The sequence below is a fragment of the Dysidea avara genome, chromosome 3, assembly GCF_963678975.1.
Source record: "Dysidea avara chromosome 3, odDysAvar1.4, whole genome shotgun sequence".
NCBI lineage: Eukaryota > Metazoa > Porifera > Demospongiae > Dictyoceratida > Dysideidae > Dysidea > Dysidea avara.
The window spans coordinates 16,538,998-16,562,894 of NC_089274.1; the positions used below are offsets into that span (position 1 = coordinate 16,538,998).

General features: G+C 38.0%; 1 protein-coding gene across 3 annotated transcripts; it reads left to right on the forward strand.

The window, feature by feature from the left end:
* Positions 1-4,994: 4,994 nt before the first annotated feature.
* LOC136249724 (fibropellin-1-like) lies at positions 4,995-23,125 on the forward strand. Of its 3 annotated transcripts, XM_066041820.1 has the most exons (9): positions 4,996-5,093; positions 6,346-6,384; positions 6,717-7,109; positions 7,810-7,980; positions 18,172-20,658; positions 20,715-20,828; positions 21,243-21,338; positions 21,388-21,553; positions 22,967-23,125. In XM_066041820.1, exons 3-9 carry the CDS (start codon positions 6,722-6,724, stop codon positions 23,010-23,012), a joined length of 3,468 nt encoding a protein of 1,155 aa, XP_065897892.1. In that variant the 5' UTR covers positions 4,996-5,093; positions 6,346-6,384; positions 6,717-6,721; the 3' UTR covers positions 23,013-23,125. The 3 variants fall into 3 exon arrangements, with proteins under 3 accessions (XP_065897893.1, XP_065897892.1, XP_065897894.1); XM_066041821.1 differs by lacking the exon at positions 6,346-6,384 and having other exon boundaries at positions 4,995-5,093; XM_066041822.1 differs by lacking the exon at positions 20,715-20,828.
* The last annotated feature ends 772 nt before the right edge of the window (positions 23,126-23,897 follow it).

Sequence of the window (23,897 nt, forward strand, 5' to 3'; positions counted from 1 at the left end):
ACAATCTCTACAGTGCATTGAAGGCAGAAAGTATTCAGTAAAATTCTTTTTTAACATTTTACAAGCAGTTCATTTGATTCATGGCTTTTGTAATTGGTTATTACAACTTCTATAGGAAATGTGTACTGTAACTATGGTGGTGCAGTAAATTCAGTGATGCTGTTATTTATAGTGGTATTGATTGCACAGACTGAGCTAGTTGTCACTCTTGTTATATAAGTCGTAGCAAGTAAAGAAGGGGTAATTGTAGTCACTTGCCTGCATTCCAGCACACATGATGATCAGGCAAAAAATTGGACGGTTTGGTGGCCAGTTGCATGTGATGGTATGTAGCACTCAGTACATGAGCTGTTGTGGGATGAGTATTGAGTGCACCTTGCACAACAATGAGAGTATAAATTTGCCATGGGTGGAGAATGAAAGAGAGTTGTATCCAAGCAACCATCTAGATTCCACAAGATACTGTGTGAGTCTTTCAATTCAAATTGGACGGATAAAGTATCAGGGATAGACAAACAAAGTTGAGACTTTTTTCCTGTCTCTTCTGATTATCAACTCTAGGAATTGTGATTGCATCTGCATTTGAGAAATCAATTCCTACCTTCAGATACACGCATGCTTCTAATTATTCCATCTTGTCAAAAGCCCTGTCTTTCAATGGCTCCCCATCTTTAGCCACACTTCAAATTATTACAAATATCTAGATAGTTAAATATAGCATGGCTCTTGGAAGGCTCTTATAAGATAACAAGTTGCCATATTCTTCATTTTTGTGTTAGTACTTTTAGTGACAGCATCTAGCAGAAACACAAGTATACAGTAGAGCAAAAGCTTATATTCACCTTGGATAGGCAGCATATCAGAGCAAATAAAAGTTGAGACAGCAAGCTACTGTAGCTACACAATTTTTATTTAGAAACAGTTTTTATTTAGAAATAGAATGACTTTCTTAAAAACTTGGGTTAACACTCAGTGATTATGCCCATCTCATATACCCACACATTGGCATGGCTACTATTTTAATCAATTACCAACACTCGAGTATAGTGACATGCGTACTTAACAAAAATTACAGATGCGTGTGACTACATCGACAAAAATACTAAACACTTTACAACCATAGCTAGTGAGCCTATAGACAAGATGGGGGCCAATTAATTTAGAGCCCACTGTGCCCAAGCAAGCTCAAGGAAAAACCAAACAGGACTCTTTTTTTTTGCCTGCCAGGAAAAAGCCTTGTGCAAATCCATCTTGCTACTGTGTGCATAAAGTTCACCATTAGTTAAGGAAAACAACATCTGAGGGTGGATGGGCAGTAGCTGCAAGTTCCACGCCTAACAGCCTAGAATCAAACATGCATTTACACTTTTGAACTATTAATTACCTTACTCACATGACCAACACCAGTGCACATGTGCACCTTATTCCGGTGCACGGGAGCTTATTTTCTGTCTAATTCGTAAGCTCAAATGACATAAAATACATTTCCCTGTACACTGTGATGATTACCATCAAACAAATAAGACACGCACTTTAAAAGCTTGATTGAAAGATAGCTTAATTCTGCTACAGCACCTTGGTATGCATCTCTTGACAATCAGTAGCGCCATCAGTGCATGCTTGATTGATGGAATGCTCTGAAGATCATTATGTTATTTAGGCTAGTTTAATAATAAGTAGCTAGCTGCTAAAATAGAATTGAAAGGGGCAAATTGGATAGCTGCAGGTTCGAGGCTGCTTAGGACCAGTCAACAATTTTTTTTCCTTTCTCCACCTTTTCAAACACACTTTCTGTAATAACTTTCAACAGTTTCAAGAGGCTGTAAGAACAGGTGTCCTACAGACCTTCAGCACTTGTGCTGTAAAGCCTTAATAAATAAATAGACAAATCAATTAACCCTTTGAAAATAGGACGTATAGCTATTCAACAGTTCTTAAGTTAATACAGATATGGTGGCCTAGCATATAGGCTACATGTATCTCACATGCTGACAGCTGGTCTGGTCATCTGAGATAACTGCCAGGACTTATAGCTACCAGACTTTCTCATACAAACAGTTTAATAGGAGGGACTGACATGCTGAGAAAAATATCACAATAAAACAATGCAGTCAGGTAACAGTTATGTATCATTGTTATAGTAGCTATACTTCAGAATTCGTTGCTGAACTGCATTTTTAAAGCTAAAATTAATGTACTTACCCTTGCACTCATAAGCATTCACTCCATGAATGCATGACCTCAGTGCTATTTTTGAAAAAACTTTGCCGCCTATAAGATTCAGACAGGTGTGTGAAGTGATCCACATGGAGAAACATATTATGCACTGAGGGATTTTGCAGGATCCCCTTTAGTAGGCTTAAACTTCCTGTCCATTAAATAATACCCTTAGTTCTGCATGACCTTCAACAGATATTCCTCTGACACTTACAATTATACGATGACTACTGGAGATAGTAATGTTCCTATTACATGGAACAAGATTTTGGTGTTTTCTTTACGCCTGATTTAAAGTCTCATATCTCAAATATTGTTTATAATTATAAGGCTAATGCTCTTATACCGGAATTTAAAGGGATCATTTGAGTGTCTTGACTGTACCATGCTTCGAACATTGTATACCAGTTTCACCTAGACTCAGTAGCATGCCTTAGTGACTTGTAACTCTTACCAGTTGGGTGATGTATGTCTGTCAGAGCAGGTACAGAGACGAGCAACACAACTAGTCTTACAACTCCATAAAGCCATATAGTGAAAGGTTGAGCACTCTTAATCTACAACAAAGTTTGTTATACAGAAGACGCAAAATGGACATGATAATGGTGTATAAGATGATTCGTGGATGTCCCTTTGAGAATTTCTTTGCCATCAATAACTATGTATATCTACAAGAAACAATGGATTTAAACTATAATAACAGTATAGTCATCTCAAAACCAGCAAATATAGCTTTTCTCAAAAAGTGGCCAATGATTGGAACAGCCCACTCCCAAGAGATGTAGTACAGTCATCCAATGTTTTTCTACTTTAGAATTTTTTAAATTTTGCATGGATGTTAGAATTTAGCTAATACATGAACCTACCTAAATTTGATACATACACACACTGACTCGTGAGCTAAAACAATAATTATGCTAAATATACAATCAAGTTGGAAGGGAGACGCTGGGTATAGTAGGGAAGGATGAATACAGGGTAAAGAGAGAAGAGTGGGAACTGGTAGGTACTAGCGGATTGAATGAAGACTCATGCAGATGAATGGATGGAATAGAGTGCGGTTGCATTAAAGTCAGAAGTCAGTTTGTAAACAGAGGGACCTGGATCGGAAAATGCTAAAGGTCTATTGCTAACTGTAGGCGGATGATAAATGGGCAATTCTAATGGGTAGCGAGCTCGATAACTAGAGTGTCTCAAATCATGTAGTTGCCCATTACACAGAGTTTCAGAAGCAACCACTTCAGCAACTGAAGGAGAGTTCACAGTAACTGGGGATACCAAAGTTACCAAATGTGAAATTTTTTGCTCTGCAACAGTAGCAATGGCCACATCAAGCAACTCTAAATCAGTTGACCCAACTTTCTCTGTCATAACAGCTCCTTGAGATGATGCAGAAGTAAACTGAATGCCGTGTGACCATTAAAAAACAACATCATGAGGATCTACAACTTCAGGGTCCAAAGAAACATAATCAACAGAGAGCGATGAAAACCTATTGGTGACAGGAACTGCAGAAGGAAAGTTACTATCAGGCACTGTGTTGTCCCTGCAGAAGTCAGATGATACTTCTATCCAACTTTGTTCACCCACATCAGTACATGCCAGGCTGACTGTCATCTCCCTCAACAACATCTTGAGGCAAATCCTCTAAGCAGCTATCCTCCTCAACTGAACAACCTTGAACAGTTGAGTGTTCAATTATACCATTATGATACCAAAATGATTTACGTTTTTGGGCACTTCACCCCCACTCCAAAGATGATTGGTTGCAACAAGGTGGTGAAAAGCCTTACCTGTGGACAGCCCATTCCGCACAATGGAAATCCGAGCAATTGAGCAAAGAATCTTTGTCCAAATACGAAAGTTATCCACTACTAAGGGTACAAATTCACCTTCTACCAGCATCTGTGCTAAGCATCTTTCTCCATCTCTCCTCTGAGAGTTGCAAACCTAGGAGTGATGGCTGAATGTGACAGAACCCCAGCGGAAGTGGAGGCTCGAGCACTTCGAACGGAAACATCAAAATAGGTTGGATGACCATTGTAATAATCCAGACACCATGCAGGTCTAGCAGCAGATTCCCCAGACACCTTGTGTTCCTTCCGTACATCTGAGTTTTTTCTCCCAAAGTGCGTAATAAATAAGGTCACACAAAGCATTTATGTCGTCTTGCAAAGTGGACCATGTCCACATTCTACCAGGTGATCTCCAAAATGATCAACCATTTGTCCACAAATAGCTAGCTAGCTACACAATGCGAATCTGCATTAGAGAAACCTGGAATACCCAGCTAAAGCCGGAGAGCAACAACCTAGTAAACTCAGCAGGTGGAATTGCTAGCCCAAGTTGAGGGCAAGGTATCACTTGAAGCCAAGCACAAGCCAAACCAGTACACCTCTGCTGCATTGAAAAGCCAGGGGACTGGCCCAACTGGAAAAGTTTTTTTTTGTTTTTTTCATGGAGAACAATAATAATTTATAACAATAATACAAGAAAAGGTATTCACATTCTGGAAAAGTTGTATATACTGGAAAAGATGATGAACTTCAATGAACATCAACAAGAGTCAGCTGCAGTGATGAACATTAATTGGCACTAACAGTTTCGTTTTGATTTTCAGTAATTAGACTACCTGTCTTTGACATTTGTAAGTTTTTATAATGAATTAACAGTGCTCCATTCCACTGCACGACTCTTACTTCATTCAGGGTATTAGTTACAAAATGCACTGTGACACGGGATTTTGAGCGGGATTTGGCGCCGCTCCATGAGGTCTCACGTGATTTTATTGTAAAGTGGTACCACGCCTTCGTGCCAAGCCTTGTCATCATTATTTAGTGTCTAGTTGCCGAAACCAGATTAATTCCGCGCGTACGGTGAGTTTACTTGTATATGGCTACTGTCCGTTATTGCACGATAAACAGTCCTCAAGCCGGCAAGCCATAATCAGTAAGCAGTACTCACGGCACGCAGTTATGATGTTCCTACGCGTACGCCACACACACACACACATCAGGCCGCAATGGGCATTGTGTTGTCGGCATTGTTGAGGATTCCAGGGTTCTATACCTTCACTCAGTGTGAATATATTAGTATAATTATCTACAAGACAGTTAAATTCCAGCTGCACCGGCAAGTCACGGTATGCTAGAGTCACCAGACCCTCGCCTTACGCCGAGGGTCTAGACTCTAGACTATTCAACACCACTAAGCAAGACAATGGACAGTTGGGCATTTGTTTCCCCTGGTACCCATTGATTTTACAGGTGGGCTCAGTGCTTTCCTATTCGTTGCCACCAGGTCCCAGCTAGAAAAACTGGAGCAATGTGAGTAAAGTTTCTTGCTCAAGGAAATAACACCAAAGTGGCATAACTACTGTGAATCAAATCTGGGACCTTTCAATCACCAGGCCTACCTAACCACTTGGCTATGCTGCTTTACGCATACACACACACGCCTTGACACATGCACATCTTGACTCGTGCATGCAAGCACAAACACACATTCATGTGCATGATACACACAGTTTACACTAAGTTTTATGCTTCATGCCTGTGCGCACATATAGCTATAAACACAATTGGTTTCATATAGATACCCGGTAGCTAGTAGAGAAAAGGTGAATCCAGGATGGGGCATTTGCATTGGGCAAATGCCCCCTCCCACTTTGTGGAGGAGTCGTGTACTTCTCTTGATTGAAATTCTAAACATTATGTCAGGCCAAAATCAATTGTTTCATGATGAAGCCTTCAAGAATACTTGACCAAAATAATATCAGTTGTGGCAATTCATATTGAATCCATGGAAATGTGAGAGTAAGTTTGATTTGCAATTGGTTTTCTGTTTAACTAACTGACTGCTTATTTTTGTCTTGTTCTTGCCAACATTCTTGTATATATTTTTGTCTTGTTCTTGTATTATATATATTGTAAAGGCAAAGCCTGCTTGTCTTGTTCTTGTATTACATAAAAGGAGCACGTTTGCAGGCTTTGCCTTTTGTGCAATGCTTATCTTTTGACAAAAATTGATAATCTAATCTGAACTAATTAGATGTGTGTTTGAGCTTAAATTCTCACAGTGATTGAAATTTTTTGGATGATGTAATGCTGTTGTTGTTCATCTCTGTAGTTATTTACCCAATTTGTTGATGGTTTGTGACTATCCCTTGTAAGTGATGTGGTAGGATATCAGGTCAAGTACATATACTGTATACTGTATTTTGACATATCACAAAATGTTGTGGCAGAAAATATGATTTACTTTAGTGGCTAAGGGTAAAGCTTTCTTCTCTATCTGTAAAAGAAATAGATGGTGAAAGTTCTAAATATATTATTAGCACTGTCATCAAGCAATTTAACTAGGGAATTAAGTGTACATATCATGCATGTAGTTCTTATGATCATTTTTGTGTGTGTCATGTACTCAGTTGTTAGAATGCACAAAACACCAGAGCATGAAATTAGGCACTGCATTACATACATGTAATGTAATACATGTAGCAAAGATGAAGCTGTGGCTACCATTCTGGATACTAGCCGCACTGGTTGTGGTCAGTGTTCAGCAGTGTGCTGTTGAAGATCTTAATCTGCTAGATATAGTACAAGCTGCTGAAGCATCTGAAACCACTGGTGACCTCTCTGTAGAAGCAGTTTATTACAATTGTTTGTCCAGTAGCCAGACTGTTGGTCGTTATGCAACGATGTCTCTGTCAGTGTTGTTCATCTATATAAATGATCCTAATACAACAAGTGAGGCTCGCTATAATCTAAACTGTACTTCTCCAACAATGTGGTCACGTGTTGGGAGGGACACTACTGCACTAAGAGACAACATTACCAGGATAAACTGTTCCAGTTGTTCAGATCAAAGTGTTAATGATCATCATTGCTCTCGTAAGTAAAATTAAGTACTTGCGTTAGAGTAGAATATGATTTCTTTCCATGAAAGCCATGATTAATGTTAATAACAATTCTTGTACTGATATAGTTTGTAAACATAGCTGTGTAATATAACACGCCTGCATCAGTTAGTTCAGTAGTACAATAATACACTAAGTAACAGGGATCATAAAGGTTTGCATTCTACCAAAAATATTGGCCAGAAGTCAGACTTACCTTATACCTTCTTGGTGCCTAGGTTAGGTACAATCAAGCCTACACTCATCTTTCAAAGCAAATCAGCACATTTGCAATGCATTTTAATAACCTTAACTGACTGACTTATTGATGTCTTAAGTCAAGCATATAATAGGTATGGTTTCTACAATTACAGATTTCACTTCGGTCTTTTGGCATACCACATGAGATACAATGAAGGACTTACCATGTGACCTTATCCCTTTTTGTTTATGCCTCTTTCACTGTGCCTATAACAATTGAAGCATTTGCATTTTTATCTGATAAAAGACTGTTTAACAGGCAGAGAACAACAAAATGGTTCCTTTGCTTGCTAGTACAAGGTGTGCACACTGGTGCTTTTATGCATGCATACGTATATGTTTAATAATCATTTGCTGTAAAGAAATACATCATACGGTAGTCAATTTCAAGCCTATTTAAATGCAATGCTAATTGCCTTTGCCTCCGTGTACAGCTTGTGACAGTTCATGTACTGGACTCAACCAGTGTTATGGTTCATCAGCTAGTGAGTGTTGTAGTTATAATGATGGTGGTGTGTGTACTGATGATTGTGGGATGAACAGGGAGGGAAACTCAAACTTCATCTGTGTCTGTAGTAACTTCTGGACTGGAGCTGATTGCGATGGTATGTTATATACAAAAATATAAGAAGTTTAGTGATGTGTTGTAGTGACGTGAGGTGTAATTGCATGCATAACCTCAGGGGCGTAGGGAGGGGGGTTCCAAGGGGTTCAGGAACCACCCTCCCGTAAAATTTAGACTTTTGCAAGCAGGACCCTAACACGCTATTTAGAGTGGCAGGACAAAATGAGTGAGTAAAATATAGTGTAATGGCAACACAACTTGCAGAGAAGGATTCACAGAGGTAATGATTAAGAAGATCGATATACTCTAATAGAGCAGTCAGGAATACTCTAATAAAACATGCATGTAAAATATGCACATCCATATGAAGTTTTTCAGGCATTCTAACATTAAATGCAAAACTGAGCATGACCTTTATACTGTTGTAGCTTTGGTGTGTAGTGTTTAAAAATATAGAACTTCAGTAATTTATCACTTGTGTTGTGCAAAATGAATTCATGCTATGCATATTTGTATAGTTATAATGTTTTGATTGTAAGTCATGACATTTATATCAGTGAATTTATGGTTCCTATTCAAGTGAGATAACTATCGCTTACAGATTACTATGTGTGTCTCTATGTGTTATGCTGTCTGTTTCCACTAGGTAGCTTTCTTTATCTAGTACCGTATAGTAAAAAACTTTGGTGGTAAAAAAAGTGTGACAAAACCCCTCTGCTAAAAAAAAATTGGCGGAAAAAACTTTGGCGATTGAAATGATATTTGCCAAAGTTTTTACTGTACACTACGTAAGGATAACAACAAGGTGTCAACTCATCAGTTAAGTAGTGTAGTAAGTGTATAGGTAGCTAGTGTTGTTGTTGTAGCAGTACTCTTGTATCTATACTGATTTAATGACGTGGTAGCAAAGGCGTGCTTCGCTATCTCCTGCGATGCAGAGAGTGACCGTATTTACTTTTTCAGTGAACTCCAGTAACAGAGGTTATCACGTATATCAAAGTATTTGGCCAAATCCATCGCGAGACGATGAACTAGCTGACGTGCGAACAGGAAGCCAGTCGGAAATGCTATCCCAAGGAGTGCTTACAACAGTGGGACAAATTCCTAGGAAGATCTCCAAAGTCAGCTCAGTTTTTATTGCATGGTGGTACGAGCTGACCTTCATCTCAAGTTCTAGTTACTCAATGTGCTCATGTGATAATCTAAAATAATTGGCGAAAAAAACTTTGGCGAATTGAACACTATTTGCCAAATTCGTCAAAGCTTTTTACTATGTGGTACTACTGTAGCTTCATCCCAGAACACTTATATGCATTATAATTAATGTACTTTTTACATAAAATCATAACAATTTGCTGAGTTTTGATTCATTAAAATATTAAAAGTCTCTCAGTGTCTGGGGGCACACCCCTGCTTCTGATAACTCAATACTGCTGTTGGAAGTCCCCATCAAAAAATCCTGGCTACACCCCTGAACCTGTAACTCCTTGTATTACATTTATAAAAATTGAAAATTGTGACTTTGTTTGCTAGTTAGAAAAATAACAAAGAAAGCTGGTGGTCAGCTATGGTTCTCAGATTACCAATCTATGCATGCATCAGTATATATTTTACTGAGCAATAGGTTAAACTTATTGTTGGGGTCTCATGAGACCATAGCAACTGACCAACCTCCTCTGAAAACTGATAGCAATGCCTTTACCATATGAACCTGTTTACAGGAATAAATTTTGACCCTGAAAGCAGGATTTCCCATGCAAGGGATCTGCTGTAATATTTTAAAAATTGTTATTTTAAAAATGAAGTAGGGACCTATGCAATAAAAAGCAGTGAAACAAGAGATGAATGATGGTATTACAGCATAGCTCAGTGGGAAAGTCCCTACTTTGGCATTGAGCAAAATTATAGCTAATGTGCCAAAGTAGGGACATTCCATCGAGCTATGCTGTAATACCATCATTCATCTCTTGTTTCACTACTTTATCCCTACTTCATTTTTAAATTGATAATTTTTAAAAATGCTATAGTTTGTTTAGTTTTTTGTTGTAGCACAGCTAGTTACAGTGTAACTTGTGAGCTAGCTATTAAGTTCCTGTGCAGCTTATTAAAGTACCTACTGTGCCAAAATTGGAAGTACATAGGCCTGTAGTAGCGTGCATAGCTTACCTTTGATCGTAGTAGCAGTGGTGCTCAGGTCTATGACCTGTCTCAGTATGATGGTCCACGTTCTATTCACCCGGGCCAAAAGTTGTTTGAATGAACAGGCCCTTTCAGTTGTCTGGAGCTTAGTCTCAACTAACAGGATGAAGTAATACAATTTCCACTCAAGTACTGATCTCGCCATCCGGCTGAGTCAGTGTGTTCACAGGAACAAGCTGTTGAGTATCAGTCTGCTTATTAAGTAACAAACCTCTTTGTCAATTTTCAGTCCAGGCATTGGCAAAAGTCAAAGTTGACAACTCAGCGACCTAAATGTTCACCATAGATTTCACTAGTCTCGCCCCCAGACCGGGATAGGGGTCTGGGGGTGAGACTAAGATTTCACGTGCAACACTTGAAATTAAAAGCACCCTCCTCTTTCAGCAGCATATAAGCACTTTCTGAAATAATTTTGTAGTGTCTGAACCTTGTTCACCGAATGTTCTATTAGAGGAGTATCTTGATCTTACTTAAGTTTAGTAGGGCTTACTTTCAACCACTGAAAAAACTATTCTAATTTATCTACAGAGATCATTTCCACAAGTGGTTTACCTGGTAAATGTGAGTGACAACAAATAATTTTTGTTTACGAAACACAATCAAGTGCTTGTTACCTGTGTTTGGTTTTTGCATTATGACTCCTTGATCACACCAAACCAATTTAATATTTCTTTATAAGCAACATGATGTAACCCACCGTTTTTACAAATATAGAATTAAAATGCATTGTTAACATGCAAATACAGCATGTGCTAATTATTGCACATTGCAAAAGAAACTCAAAGAAGTTAACCCTTAAACCCGCATAATCCAGAAAACTGGATATAAACTTAATAAATACGCATGCTTTACACAAAACGCTATAACGTTCAAAGCGTCCATCCTATGGTTATGCAATTTATGTCATTCTACTTGTGATGTGGCAAGGATTAAAATGATACCTAGCGTTTTACCCTATGCTAGATGGTGAGGCCAAAACTATCTGAGAAAATAACTTTTCAGTAAGGAAACACGTAAACCCTTTACATACCTTTATAAAATGGTCGATAACTCGATGGTAGTTGATCCTATCGCTTTACAACAACTTCCATTTAATTCGTCATGAAATGTTGCATCAGGCCATATATGACTCACGTGAGTAAACCCACAATCGAAATTAAACACGTGGCAAGAATTTAGAAACACGGAGACACAACTTGTCACTGTTCACCGTTTCATAACAAGTAAGCCACTGTAGTTGCAGTGTTCATTTAACCTTCTCCAAGTAGCCCAGTGAACACACTTTTAATCTATGTGTATTTGTAGGCTGTAAGAATTAAGTTACCCACCTAGTGTCGCCATGCGTACCCATATTGTGTAAACGCGCATTTCTGAAAAGTTCTCTGCGGGTTTAAGGGTTAAGAAAAAACTAAGCTGTAAGGTGTGGTTTTTAAAATGTCTCAGTGAAAAAGGCAATGGTGGCAGTCAAGAAATGGCTGAACTAGAAATAATATTAATGATGCATAGTCACCATTGAACTTTAATATCATGTAGCCGTTTCTTGGCTGCCATCTTTGATTTCACAACAGGTGTTTTTAAAGGCCACACCTTTTTTACAGCTTAGTTGTTTTGAGTGCCAGCCATAAGTCAGATTTAGGGTTTGTTTTTACCCACATATATTCTTATCTACATGTAGGCACAGCGATTGCACTTGTATGTAGCTGTTTGGTTATTTGTATGTTTTTTGTTATAAATAGAATGCACAGTTTACTGAGGATTTCTATTACAACACTTATGGAATATTCTAGAACAAGTTAGAGTTTCCATTGGTAGATCTATGAAATTGCTATTAAGTAGATTTGAACTTTTATTTATGTATGGGCATTAGATGTGGAGTCCCTGGTTCAAATCCTGGACAAAAAAAAATTTCCCCACATTTTCCCTGCTTTTTTTTCACTCCTTGATGACTGTTCTAATACAGTATCTCAGCAGCACCACGATTCTACACTTGTTTAGATTTTGCTTCGTAACTCTGTATCTGTTACTCTGCATGGTTTCTTTCAAACCGTATCTATATACACACCAACTTAAACTTGTGGACCTTATCCGCAATGACGTCAAAACACAAAATGGCGGCCGATAGTGTGGGCACTTTTGTACAGAGGATATTGGGAGAGATGGCGGCTTGCCATGTTAACGTTTACATACTGCAGTAAGGGGCAAGGTGAGGCATACATACTTAATTACAAGACAAATGCATGTGATTTTGCGTCAATAGCAAACTTAAGTCTGGTTTCATCTGGTGGGACTATTTCACATCGCCACATCACGCTAACTAGCCTTTTACCTTTATTATCCAATAGTTCCATGTCGTGAAATCCGCAAACAAAGCTCATTTTAGTGATTACGTACGAAGTTCCCACACTAAGCACGGCCATTTTGTCAATTATGACATCATTGTGGATAAGGTCCATTCCCATAAGCAGCTTACTCCGTAGCCATGACAGAAAATCAAAAATATGAATATATATATATATGGTGCGTGCATCCATAAATTCCCAAGACTTATGCATTAGATTTTACACCATTCCATTCAAATTCTTATATCTCAACACTCGCTTGCACTATTTCCACACATCAACTGCCATTTTATTCCTTATAGAGTGGTGATCGCGATGGTACCAAAGATTTCTTTCTTGAACAATAGTAAGATGTTAAAACATCATTTTAAAACTAAATTCTTCGTTCATACTTAGAAAACCTGCTGTAACTTTGTCCCTGTTTACACTACAGTGTTGGGATAAACATCAAAAGACTTATCACGTCATGGCACATCATGCAGTATGTAATATCACATGATTGCAGTTCAGTTAATAAAATGACAGAGCGAGACGAAAACGCGATCGATGCAAAATGAATCTTGTCAATTATGCGTGTGATGGAAGAGGAAAAAAGACCTTTCAAACTTTATGGAATTAATTCTATACTACTGTTTTGTGTTAGACAAATATCTTCTGTGAGATTTAAGAACATTATACTGAAATTCTTGTGACTTTTATTGTAAGTCAATAGCTTTTCTATGCTGCTTGAAATTTCTTTTTATAAAAATGATGTGAATGTGACTGAAACTGTGACTACTGTTCTGTATGTAAAATATCTTCTGTGAAAAGTTGTGTGATATGAAGGGGAATCTGTGCAAGAAAGGATAGCATCTTGAGATAAATGGTAGCACAGAAATTTCTCAAAACGTATATTTGATGTGTAATCAACCACGCCTCCAGGAGGTGTGTCATGACCTCATCCTTCAAGTATGTTATCAGTCAAGTTAGTTTCCACTTGATGTCCAAAAATGATGTACTAATGTTTATCTAGAAGAAAGTTATGGGTGTTTAAAATTTGGGCATTTATGGATGGAGGCACCATATATTATCCAATTAGCAACAAACTTGATGCCTAAATTTACCTTCATACACTCTCTATTTTAAGACAATAAAGTTGAGGGTTTGCGTTTTATAATAGTTTTAGTAAAGTATATACCGTAGATTCCCTAAAATTTCGACATCTCTAAATATTCGGCATTCCCCATGCTTTGAACGCAATGTGCTCTAAATTTCGGCAAGCGCAGGAAAGTTTCTAATTATAAGCGTGCTAATTTTTCAGCACTTGGAGTACTAGTTGACGAAGGTCTCTTGAGTACTGAGGATTCCCAGTGACCTCACACAATATGCTACCTCGATGCTGGATGAAGCACCAAGTGTGAAATTGTTCAGGGAACATACCCAACGATATCATCGTGTGCTGGCTTAGTACCGCCATAGATAGTATATACTACGTATAGTATATAATATCTATGGTACCACAAAACAATCTTCATTTCATAACTCTCCTGGCCCCACATCTCCTTGTTACATGATACACCCTCAGATAACGCTTTGTTAAGCCATGGAACACTTCATGCAGCATCTGGTAGCGAGATTTATCACGAGATAATTTAATAATATTAGCTATTGATTGTGGTTTCTATTTTTTATTACTTGTTGAAATCCTTAATATCTAAGTTACGCCTGGGTGATTGTATTCAAAAGTGATGTAATGAATTGACCATCTCTCCTGGATAATGTAGGTAATCATAGTATATAGCGCTGCGGCCAAGTGAGTGTTGTGGTATCGTCAGCTCCGCCTCAAGGCGTTCCTGTTTGTCCCTGTAGACCAGAAAGTAAGCAGTAAACGGATCGCAAATAACATAGCCATGAAATGCGCAGACTGTATTAGGGGTAGATCCCTAAAAATTCGACAATAGCACTGGGTTGGTACATTTTTTCCTAATTGTTTGGCCAGACACGAACGGAATTAATTTATTTCTGCCAAATTTTTAGGGAATCTACGGTATGCAAAAAGAAGAAAATTCTAAGCTGAAATTAGAATATGCAAGACAAATTGGAGCTTTGTCCATCCATATCTCTGAAATTACTGAAGCACTTTTGATAAAATTTGGGATATGGCCTGCCCTACCTTGCAGGCAGCTATAATACAAATATACTGTGTTTTCTTTGGAGAAGAGACCATACAGCTATATGTAATAGTTGTAACACGGGCATGAGGGCTTTGCCTGATATGTATGCCCAACTGCTTGAGGGCTGCAGGCCCGAGGGCATACATATCAGGCAAGTCCGAATGCCTTGTGTTGCAGCTAATATGTAACACTTATTAGGCTGATAGCCTGTACAGAATGATCAATCACCCAAACCAATACGCGAATTTAATGTTTTAATCAGTGCTATTGAATCGTTTATGGAATAATGAAGGAGTTTACTAAAGGGTAAGCTTGCTTGTAGAGTGGCTACTCCGTGTAGAGTGGCTACTCCGTGTAGAGTGGCTACTCCGTGTAGAGTGGCTACTCCGTGTAGAGTGGCTACTCCGTGTAGAGTGGCTACTCCGTGTAGAGCGGCTACTCCGTGTAGAGTGGCTACTCCGTGTAGAGTGGTAGCTTCGTGATGGGGGCATGTCCATATTTGAAAACATGCGGAAACTATCACTGAATAAACTACAGCAGCTAGTTCTAACCTTAGCCCAACGTTTTTCAACTCGTAGGATGGCGAGGATAACAAAATGCTCTCCGTATGTATGGTTTTCATAGCGAATCCAAGTCATACATCCTAATCACATGACTATTAATCGATCCCCACAATCGATTTCGGCATCAACGTCTATATAAACACTGCCCAGTTGTAGCCCGGTCTACATTTCATATGTAGCCCGGCTAGCTGGGCTACATACGAAATATAGTCCGGGCGGCTCCTTTGATCTGAGGTGTGAAAGTGTTACATATGCATATAAATCAAAGATTCTTTCTTCCTGGAATACCTACAGTATGACAAAATACCATGTTTGATTTATTTCCAAAGTCTTAACTGCATTCCTAGATTTTAGAAGTAAGAGATGAGATAGCTAACATTCCACTTTAGCACTCTGGCGCTCCCACAAAAAAAATTGTACTGAGTAAACAATAAAACTGCAGAGTCACACTAGGCTGCATGCAGCAATTGTTGTTAGTCCTAAACAAAACATATCAAGACACACAGTAGTGTGTCGTGTGGCCCAAGAAGCCGGCAAGCCACACCGTGAGTATATTGACAGTAAGAAAGAAAATGAGATTTTCACACCTTTGTAGCTCTGTGATCCTCATCCGATTGGAACCAGTTTCAATGAAGAGGTGCCCGCCAGGTAGGCAACCCCACATATCAAATTTGAAGGAAATCTCCCTAGCCATTTTCAAGATATGAGTGGCCAAAATTTCATTTTTATTTCTTCATTTTTCTTCTTATTCTTTGTCTTTTTGCACACTTTGAAAAATTGCTATAAACACAAATGCATTAACCGATGGCCTTGAAACTTGGCACACTCAAAGGGAGTCTAAGGGCAAATCTTAGTGCCAAGTTTGGTGCAAATTTGATGAACAATTCATGAGTTATGACCGATTATTCACATAAAACAAGATCAATTTGTTGTCGCACCTACAGGATAAACCGAGTAGGGGAATCAATTTGTGTGTACATAGGCTGATTATTGTAGCAGTGCCTTTTGGTGGTTAGAACGGCTGCATACTTACAGCTACAAAGTTATAATGCAGAAACCAAACAAGTATAAAATCGTGGGATTGAGATACTCTAATAGAGCAGTCATTGCAGGGGTGCACAAAAAAGTCGGAGGGAAAAACTTACCAGAGTTTGAACCGAGGACCTCCATACCTAACACCTGCATCTTTAACCACTGAACCACTGCTATCTTGGCTGATCACTTCACTTATATAAATGAAAATTGCAGCTTAAACCTATTCAATAAGTAAAACTTGATCTACCAATAGAAAATCTAGAACATTCTATGTGTGTTTAGATGATTTCAATGAAAGCAAAAATGTGTGCTCTAATAGAGCTTTAGCACCATACTATTGTTGTATCACTTTGAGGCTCAGTCTAATAGCTATTTCATCAAATCAGAGCCATTTTCATATCGATCAGTGGTATATTGACTTAGTCTTACCCCCAGATGGTCTGCGAGCAGACTAGTATGACCAACTAGTACCAATCATCATCATCATAGTCATCATAATAAGTGCTATGCTAGCAAAACTTGTGATACAACAGGTTGGAAATCATATCCCAGTAAAAAAGGTGCAGGATTTGCTTTGTTTAAAGTTGAGCAACTGCATCTTAATTTTCACCTTTGCATGAAAAATCAAGGCACTCTAATAGAACAGTCACTGCAAAATAAAATATCCTACAATCATGCATACCTTCACTTTCATATAAATCACTATAATACAACTTTATATTATGGCTATCATATATGCATGACCAAGTAAATAATGTTTGTGGTAGCTAGCATGTGTCCAAGGACACCCTTATCTAAATTGTTTGTTTTTTCATCATCAATAATACTGATAGTTTTCTCTCTTTGTTGGTAGCTGTCCGGGATGAGTAGGTAATTTTCTCTATCACTTGTATGATCATCGTTGTTCCTGTAGCAGTTGTGATCTGTAGATAAGCGTTTAGGTCAGTTATATCACTGCTGATCATTTTTTGAATGCCAAGATATTTTCACACTTTATAAATCTTGGATCCGTCCTACGCTAGAGTATGGTGCCATCTTATATTCAAGTGCAGCTTTGTCTCATGTAAGTCGTTTGGACAGCCTTCAATCCCGTATTAAGAATATATGCAGCTTTACGTTTAATTCCATCTTTGACTGACCATCTCAATGCCTCTATCTTGGGTTTTACATGTCATCTCTTGGATGGTGAAGGGCGTGGCAACCTTCAAACTTTCCACCCATCATTTAAGACAACAACACACAGATTATCTAGTAGACTACACAGTTTTGATCCAGCCAGCCATCTTCGTTTTCAGAGCCCCTGTAATTTTCAAACGTTGGACCACTAGTTGGCAAGTATCAATAGTAACTTTGTGGGACTTAATACCAGCAGAGCTTCTGTTACAAGGTGACTGTAGGGGATGAAGAATTGTTTTAAAAGATATTCAGAGAACTGTTATGATGTAATGATGTGGTGCACGGTAACTGTATACTGTGTGTATGTATAAACAAGGTATAACAAAACATAAAAAAAAAATAAGAAGAAGAAGAAGAAATAGTAAGCCTCAAAGCCTTGATTTTGAAGATACAAAAAGGAAGTGAAATCCACTCAAAAACAGCCAAGCTGTAAAAAAAGAGTGCGGCCTTAAAAAAATCCTGGGTGAAAAAAAGTTGTGAAATCAAAGATGGTGGCCAAGAAATGGCTGCAATGATGTTAATGCTAATAATTTTAATAATGGCTGTGTCAGCATTGTTAAAATTTAGTAGCATTAGCATCATTGCAGCCATTTCTTGGCCACCATCTTTGATTTCACAACTTTTTTTACCCAGGATTTTTTTAAGACCGCACTCTTTTTTTTTATTTACAGCTTTTGAGTGGTTAAAAGTTACTTAATGTTATATCTGTATAACTTGATATTTATGAAATCAACCACTTTATTGTTGTATTGTATTAACTATATAGTTTGCAGTTTGACATGTGAGCATGAGGGAACACAAGCACCAGATTGTTCCAGATGTCTCTGTGTACCTGGTTATGAGGGGATAATGTGTGAGAATGAGATTGATGAGTGTGATCCTAATCCTTGTGGAAATAATGGAACTTGTACTGATATGGTGAATGACTATTCTTGTCAGTGTGTTGCTGGTTATACTGATAAAAGCTGTACAATTGACATTGATGAATGTGATCCTAATCCTTGTGACAATGATGGAACATGTACTGACTTGGTAAATGGTTACTCTTGTCAGTGTGCAGCTGGCTTTACTGACGACAGATGTGCAACTAACATTGATGAATGTGATCCTGATCCTTGTGAGAACAATGGTACTTGTACTGACATGGTTAATGGTTACTCTTGTCGGTGTGTCGCTGGCTTTACTGACGACAGATGTACAACTAACATTGATGAATGTGATCCTAATCCTTGTGACAATGATGGAACATGTACTGACTTGGTAAATGGTTACTCTTGTCAGTGTGCAGCTGGCTTTACTGACGACAGATGTGCAACTAACATTGATGAATGTGATCCTGATCCTTGTGAGAACAATGGTACTTGTACTGACATGGTTAATGGTTACTCTTGTCGGTGTGTCGCTGGCTTTACTGACGACAGATGTACAACTAACATTGATGAATGTGATCCTGATCCTTGTGAGAACAATGGTACTTGCACTGACATGGTTAATGGTTACTCTTGTCAGTGTGTCGCTGGCTTTACTGACGACAGATGTACAACTAACATTGATGAATGTGATCCTGATCCTTGTGAGAACAATGGTACTTGTACTGACATGGTTAATGGTTACTCTTGTCGGTGTGTCGCTGGCTTTACTGACAACAAATGTACAACTAACATTGATGAATGTGATCCTGATCCTTGTGAGAACAATGGTACTTGCACTGACATGGTTAATGGTTACTCTTGTCAGTGTGTCGCTGGCTTTACTGACGACAGATGTACAACTAACATTGATGAATGTGATCCTGATCCTTGTGAGAACAATGGTACTTGTACTGACATGGTTAATGGTTACTCTTGTCGGTGTGTCGCTGGCTTTACTGACGACAGATGTACAACTAACATTGATGAATGTGATCCTAATCCTTGTGACAATGATGGAACATGTACTGACTTGGTAAATGGTTACTCTTGTCAGTGTGCAGCTGGCTTTACTGACGACAGATGTGCAACTAACATTGATGAATGTGATCCTGATCCTTGTGAGAACAATGGTACTTGCACTGACATGGTTAATGGTTACTCTTGTCGGTGTGTCGCTGGCTTTACTGACGACAGATGTACAACTAACATTGATGAATGTGATCCTGATCCTTGTGAGAACAATGGTACTTGTACTGACATGGTTAATGGTTACTCTTGTCGGTGTGTCGCTGGTTTTACTGACGACAAATGTGCAACTGACATTGATGAATGTGATCCTAATCCTTGTGAGAACCATGGTACTTGTACTGACATGGTTAATGGTTACTCTTGTCAGTGTGTAGCTGGCTTTACTGACAACAAATGTACAACTAACATTGATGAATGTGATCCTGATCCTTGTGAGAACAATGGTACTTGTACTGACATGGTTAATGGTTACTCTTGTCGGTGTGTCGCTGGTTTTACTGACGACAAATGTGCAACTGACATTGATGAATGTGATCCTGATCCTTGTGAGAACCATGGTACTTGTACTGACATGGTTAATGGTTACTCTTGTCAGTGTGTAGCTGGCTTTACTGACGACAGATGTACAACTAACATTGATGAATGTGATCCTGATCCTTGTGAGAACAATGGTACTTGTACTGACGTGGTTAATGGTTACTCTTGTCGGTGTGTCGCTGGCTTTACTGATGTAAACTGTACAACTGACATTGACGAATGTGATTCTGATCCTTGTGAGAATGAGGGTACTTGTACTGACATGATAAATGGTTACTCTTGTAAGTGTGTAGCTGGCTTTACTGACGACAAATGTGCAACTGACATTGACGAATGTGATCCTGATCCTTGTAAAAATGATGGAACCTGTGTTGATATGATAAATGGTTATTCTTGTCAGTGTGTAGCAGGTCATACTGATACAAACTGTTCAACTAACATTAATGAATGTGATCCCAATCCTTGTGAAAATGATGGAACATGCACTGATTTGGTAAATGATTATTCTTGTCACTGTGTAGCTGGTTATACTGATAAAAACTGCTCAAAAAACATTGACGAATGTGATCCTAGTCCTTGTAACAATGGAGGGGATTGCACAGATGGAATAAACTCATATACTTGCACTTGCATAACAGGATTTACTGGTACAGATTGTGAGACTAACATTGATGATTGTGATCCTAATCCTTGTAAAAATGGAGGGACATGTACTGATGGAGTTAATGGCTTTACTTGTACATGTAATCCAGTGTACTCTGGTGTTGACTGTTCTGGTAAGAGCATGTGTGTAATTTATCACTAGTTGGTCTTGTGACTTATTGTAATTTAGGCTGTGCCATAGAAATCTGTGAACAGTGTAAATTAAGTGACAAGGACGTGTTGGGAGAATGTACCAAGTGTATTCCTGGAACATTTACGCTCAGAAATGGCACATGCATAAATAGTGAGTAACTATATTTTCTTAGCAACAAACTGAGATCTAGACCTGTACCATATAATTATGGGATAGAATTTAAAAGATGTATGTTATAACCGACAATGAATATAGCTTTAAATACCTTCTGTGCTCTGTATACGTTGCATCAACCCTGGCCATTAATAGCAAAATATCTTCAGTCATTTTTGAAAAATAGCAAAGAGCATCCATTTAGCTGGTTAGTTGATTTTGCAATTTAATTATATCACATAAACGTAGCATCTATAGTCATTCACCTGTTCATGTCCTCTGAACACAACACAAGGCTTTGATGAAGCATCACTGCATGCATCCAATTAACAGGCACATATGGTATACTGCTATTGAGTACATATAGTGCATATGTGTTGGTTTTGTGTTTATTTTGCTGCTTTTCTGTAGATTGTGGCATCTCAAATTGTATTGTGTGTAATATATCAAGTAAAATATGCTTGCAATGCGAAGATGGATACAGGGCTGAAGATGGCATATGTGCTGGTAAGGAATCTAGATATTGTTCAATGTATAAACTATGTGATATTTGTAGAGATACCTGTGGAGGAAGATGATGGTGATGATTTTGGAATTGCAGCCATCATTGGAATGATAATAGCCATTATTGCGGCAGTGACGCTATCAATCTTGGCTATTGCTGCAATTGTGGATATTTTATTGAGGCGCTGGAAACACAATAAAAGAGTTTACATGATTCGGTAAGAAGTTAATGCATAGCATCATGCACGTGGCACTTCAAACTACACATTATTATGTTTGGTCTATGAAGTCATGCACTATCAGCTAGGCACCAGCAAAGGTTACAAAACAAAGTATATAGCATGCTAGAATATATGATTGGTACATTATTAGATTGATTATTATTTTGCATATACCACCCCATGGCCGGTGAGAAAGTAGTAGTTGCAATCTGAGACAAATGTGTGCCCCCCTCCAACTTCCACTGAATTTTTATTTAGTGATCTCAGTTTTCACTGTGAAAACAGTAGCATTATAATTTCTAAGTAGCAATTCTGTAAGTTTTAGAAGAGGTTTTCAAATTCTTTCCTTGAATGCATTTGTGGATATGGAGCACACTCTGAGAAATGACCAGAAATATTTTTCTTCAACTTTACCAACAGACTTTAAATCTTAACTGTGTAGTCCTCAGGTTGTTCTTGTCTATAAAGTGCAAGTTACCTGGAGTCAAGTGGGATACTAACTGTTCTGTATTTAGCAGAGTTTTGATGTAAAGATTTAGGCTCCTTACTACATAGCACCTTCATGAATATATCCATGCAAAAGAAACAGTCGTAAAAAGGTGTGGCCTTCACAAAAGCCAGAGTGAAAAGTTGAAGAAATGGCTGAAATGATGCACTTTTACTATCAAGTAGATTTAAGCTAGAGTTTTGATTTATAAGGAAGAGATTAAGTGAGGTGATCTGCTTTAATGGTGAAGAGTTGTGAGTTAGCTAGTTATAAATGCCCCTACTGGACATGAAATTTTTTTCCAACAAACTTTGTGCATTTTAAAATTCTTACTGACTGTTCTACAACACAATTTTACACCAGGCTGGTATTTTCTCAATACAACTCTCTGTCAGTACAACTCTCTGTTTCCTCTGTTTGAGCTATATGATGTTTGCCCTATATATATGCACAAACTGATTTTCAAGGCATTCCCAAAAGTGGTTTACCCTGGCCTTTTTTAAATGCAAATAATCGTTCATAACTCTGCGGACATTTATCAGGTCTGTACCAAACTTAGTAAGTAAATTAGTGTTAATAAAGGATGCAAGGCAATCGTATTTGCATTTTATACTAGTTTTTGTAAAGTGTGTGAAAATAGATTAATAATCTAGGCTGCCAAAGTAAAGAAAAAGGAAAGAAATTAAAGAAGCTTGTGGGACATGTACGTGGGGTGTAAAAGTGCAGAGCATAAAATGGAGGAGGGTGCATGGAGCTATGTATGCACAAAAATTACATTTTTTCTTCCTATCTATATATATTATATGCACATGGTGCAGCACTGTGCATGGCTTTCAGCACACTACCACATACCTAGATTTAATATTAAAGTTATATACTGTCTAGACAGTGGGCAGTTACATCATGTTATACTTTCTTCATAGGCAAACTACCAATGCTGAAAAACCAATGAAACATACTTATGTATAGATTTCAAATGGTGCTGGACTATAACTATTGAGAAACAACCAATAATGTTCTGCTTCACTAATATGTATTATACTTTTGTTTTGTCTTTTTTTTATATTCTACATATTTCTTTATCTTAATTGTGCTTATACTTATGTAACTTTGCATGCTGTTGATAAAATGAAGGGGATGTTATGAACAGCAAAAGCTGTTGAAGTGCTCATGGGAACCTAAGAATTCCAGGTTGCAGAGTAGGTGCAAAGTTTTTATATTATCTTAGTGTGCATGGTATTTTGTCAGAGAAGACTGCATCAGTCAGAAACTGTAGTTCTTCAGCTATGTCCTGACATACAATAGAATCGCAATAAGTGTTATATACATGTATGATACCATGGTTGAATGTAACATGTATTTTGGGACATCTGATGGGTTATATGAGTTAAGCACACATTTAACTTTCAGTTAAAGCCACTACTACAATTGACAACATAATTTTTTATTTATTGTAACGTGTAATGCAGCATATATGGGACACTTGTATAACTTACAGTTATAAGCACCCATACAGTCTATACAGCGTATATGCAGTAGGCAAGCAAAAAGCTAGCAGCACAACTTAAACAGTGATCAATAATACTGAATAGAGCAGTGAATAGCAAAGACCCAGAATGTATCAAGCATCAGCAAGAAACATGCCCTTAAGCTATTTGTATATGGGGTTATATGCAGAGAGGAGAAATGAGCTTGTAACCAGAAGCCATACATTTCGCTCGGTGAATTTATCCACACACAGCTTTACCAACTACATAAAAATTAACACTTGGAGAATAAAGTATATGTCAGAGTGGGATCGACCATGCTGTTATATATAAGTGGTCTGAAGAGATCAGTTGAAACATATCCAGA

Bases quoted from the DNA above. Each gene is read 5' to 3' on its own strand.
- LOC136249724 (XM_066041821.1), top strand. From the start codon at position 6,722: ATGAAGCTGTGGCTACCATTCTGGATACTAGCCGCACTGGTTGTGGTC. The intron at 21,339-21,387 runs GTAAGGAATCTA...TGATATTTGTAG, and splicing joins TGAAGATGGCATATGTGCTG to AGATACCTGTGGAGGAAGAT. The intron at 21,554-22,966 runs GTAAGAAGTTAA...CTTTCTTCATAG, and splicing joins AAAAGAGTTTACATGATTCG to GCAAACTACCAATGCTGAAA.